This window comes from Buceros rhinoceros, unplaced genomic scaffold, assembly GCF_000710305.1.
Source record: "Buceros rhinoceros silvestris isolate BGI_N320 unplaced genomic scaffold, ASM71030v1 scaffold42155, whole genome shotgun sequence".
NCBI classification, from domain to species: domain Eukaryota; kingdom Metazoa; phylum Chordata; class Aves; order Bucerotiformes; family Bucerotidae; genus Buceros; species Buceros rhinoceros.
The window spans coordinates 16,242-16,877 of NW_010414199.1; the positions used below are offsets into that span (position 1 = coordinate 16,242).

Below are 636 nucleotides of genomic sequence, written 5' to 3' on the forward strand. Positions count from 1 at the left end.
ACCAAAGAGGGGGAAGAGGAGCCGGCAGCAAGCCCTACCGAGCAGCGGCGCAGCGATGCCTTCAGGCTCTCGGCGTCCGGCGCGGCTGGGACCCAGCTCTCAGTGATGTCCACGATGTTGTACAGCCAACAGATCAGCTCTTCCAGCTGGGAGCAGAACATCTACTCAACACAGTGGAACAGAGGGGTTACGGACCCGTTTCTGCCCCCGCCCCCCCCAAACATCCTGGAGCTTGGGAAGTTGAAGGCCAACAGAAAAAAAGGCAAAAACCAACTTAAACAGCCCCCCCAAACCACTGGTTGGGTCACTGCGGAACGGCTGCTGTGGAGAGGTGTGGGAAGCCGGTGGCCCCTGGGCTGAGGGAAAGGGGTTGCCTCCACCACTGCCCAGCCGAAGAAGCACCCTCCTCCTCCTCACTGGAGCCACACAGTTCATTTGCATTTGCTTCTCCCCAAGGGTTCGTCTCGTTCAATTAAGTACTTTCATTTATTTTTAAAGCCATAAGGAATCACTCACCCCCAAAAGGTAAAAATTTACAAAATAGTCAGAAGGTTGTTCAGAGAAACCCTGGCAGTTCTGCCTGGCCTATGCCCGTGTTACACCAGTCTGGGGAAGAGGAGTGAGCTGGGCTGAAGG

General features: G+C 55.5%; 1 protein-coding gene across 1 annotated transcript in view; it reads right to left on the reverse strand.

Moving 5' to 3' along the window:
• Positions 1–636, reverse strand: part of CEP68 (centrosomal protein 68kDa) — an 8,367-nt gene that overhangs the window by 4,612 nt on the left and 3,119 nt on the right. The window contains exon 4 of the mRNA XM_010137011.1: positions 39–161. Within this exon, the coding sequence (XP_010135313.1) occupies positions 39–161 (123 nt within the window). The remainder of the gene's footprint in view (positions 1–38; positions 162–636) is intronic.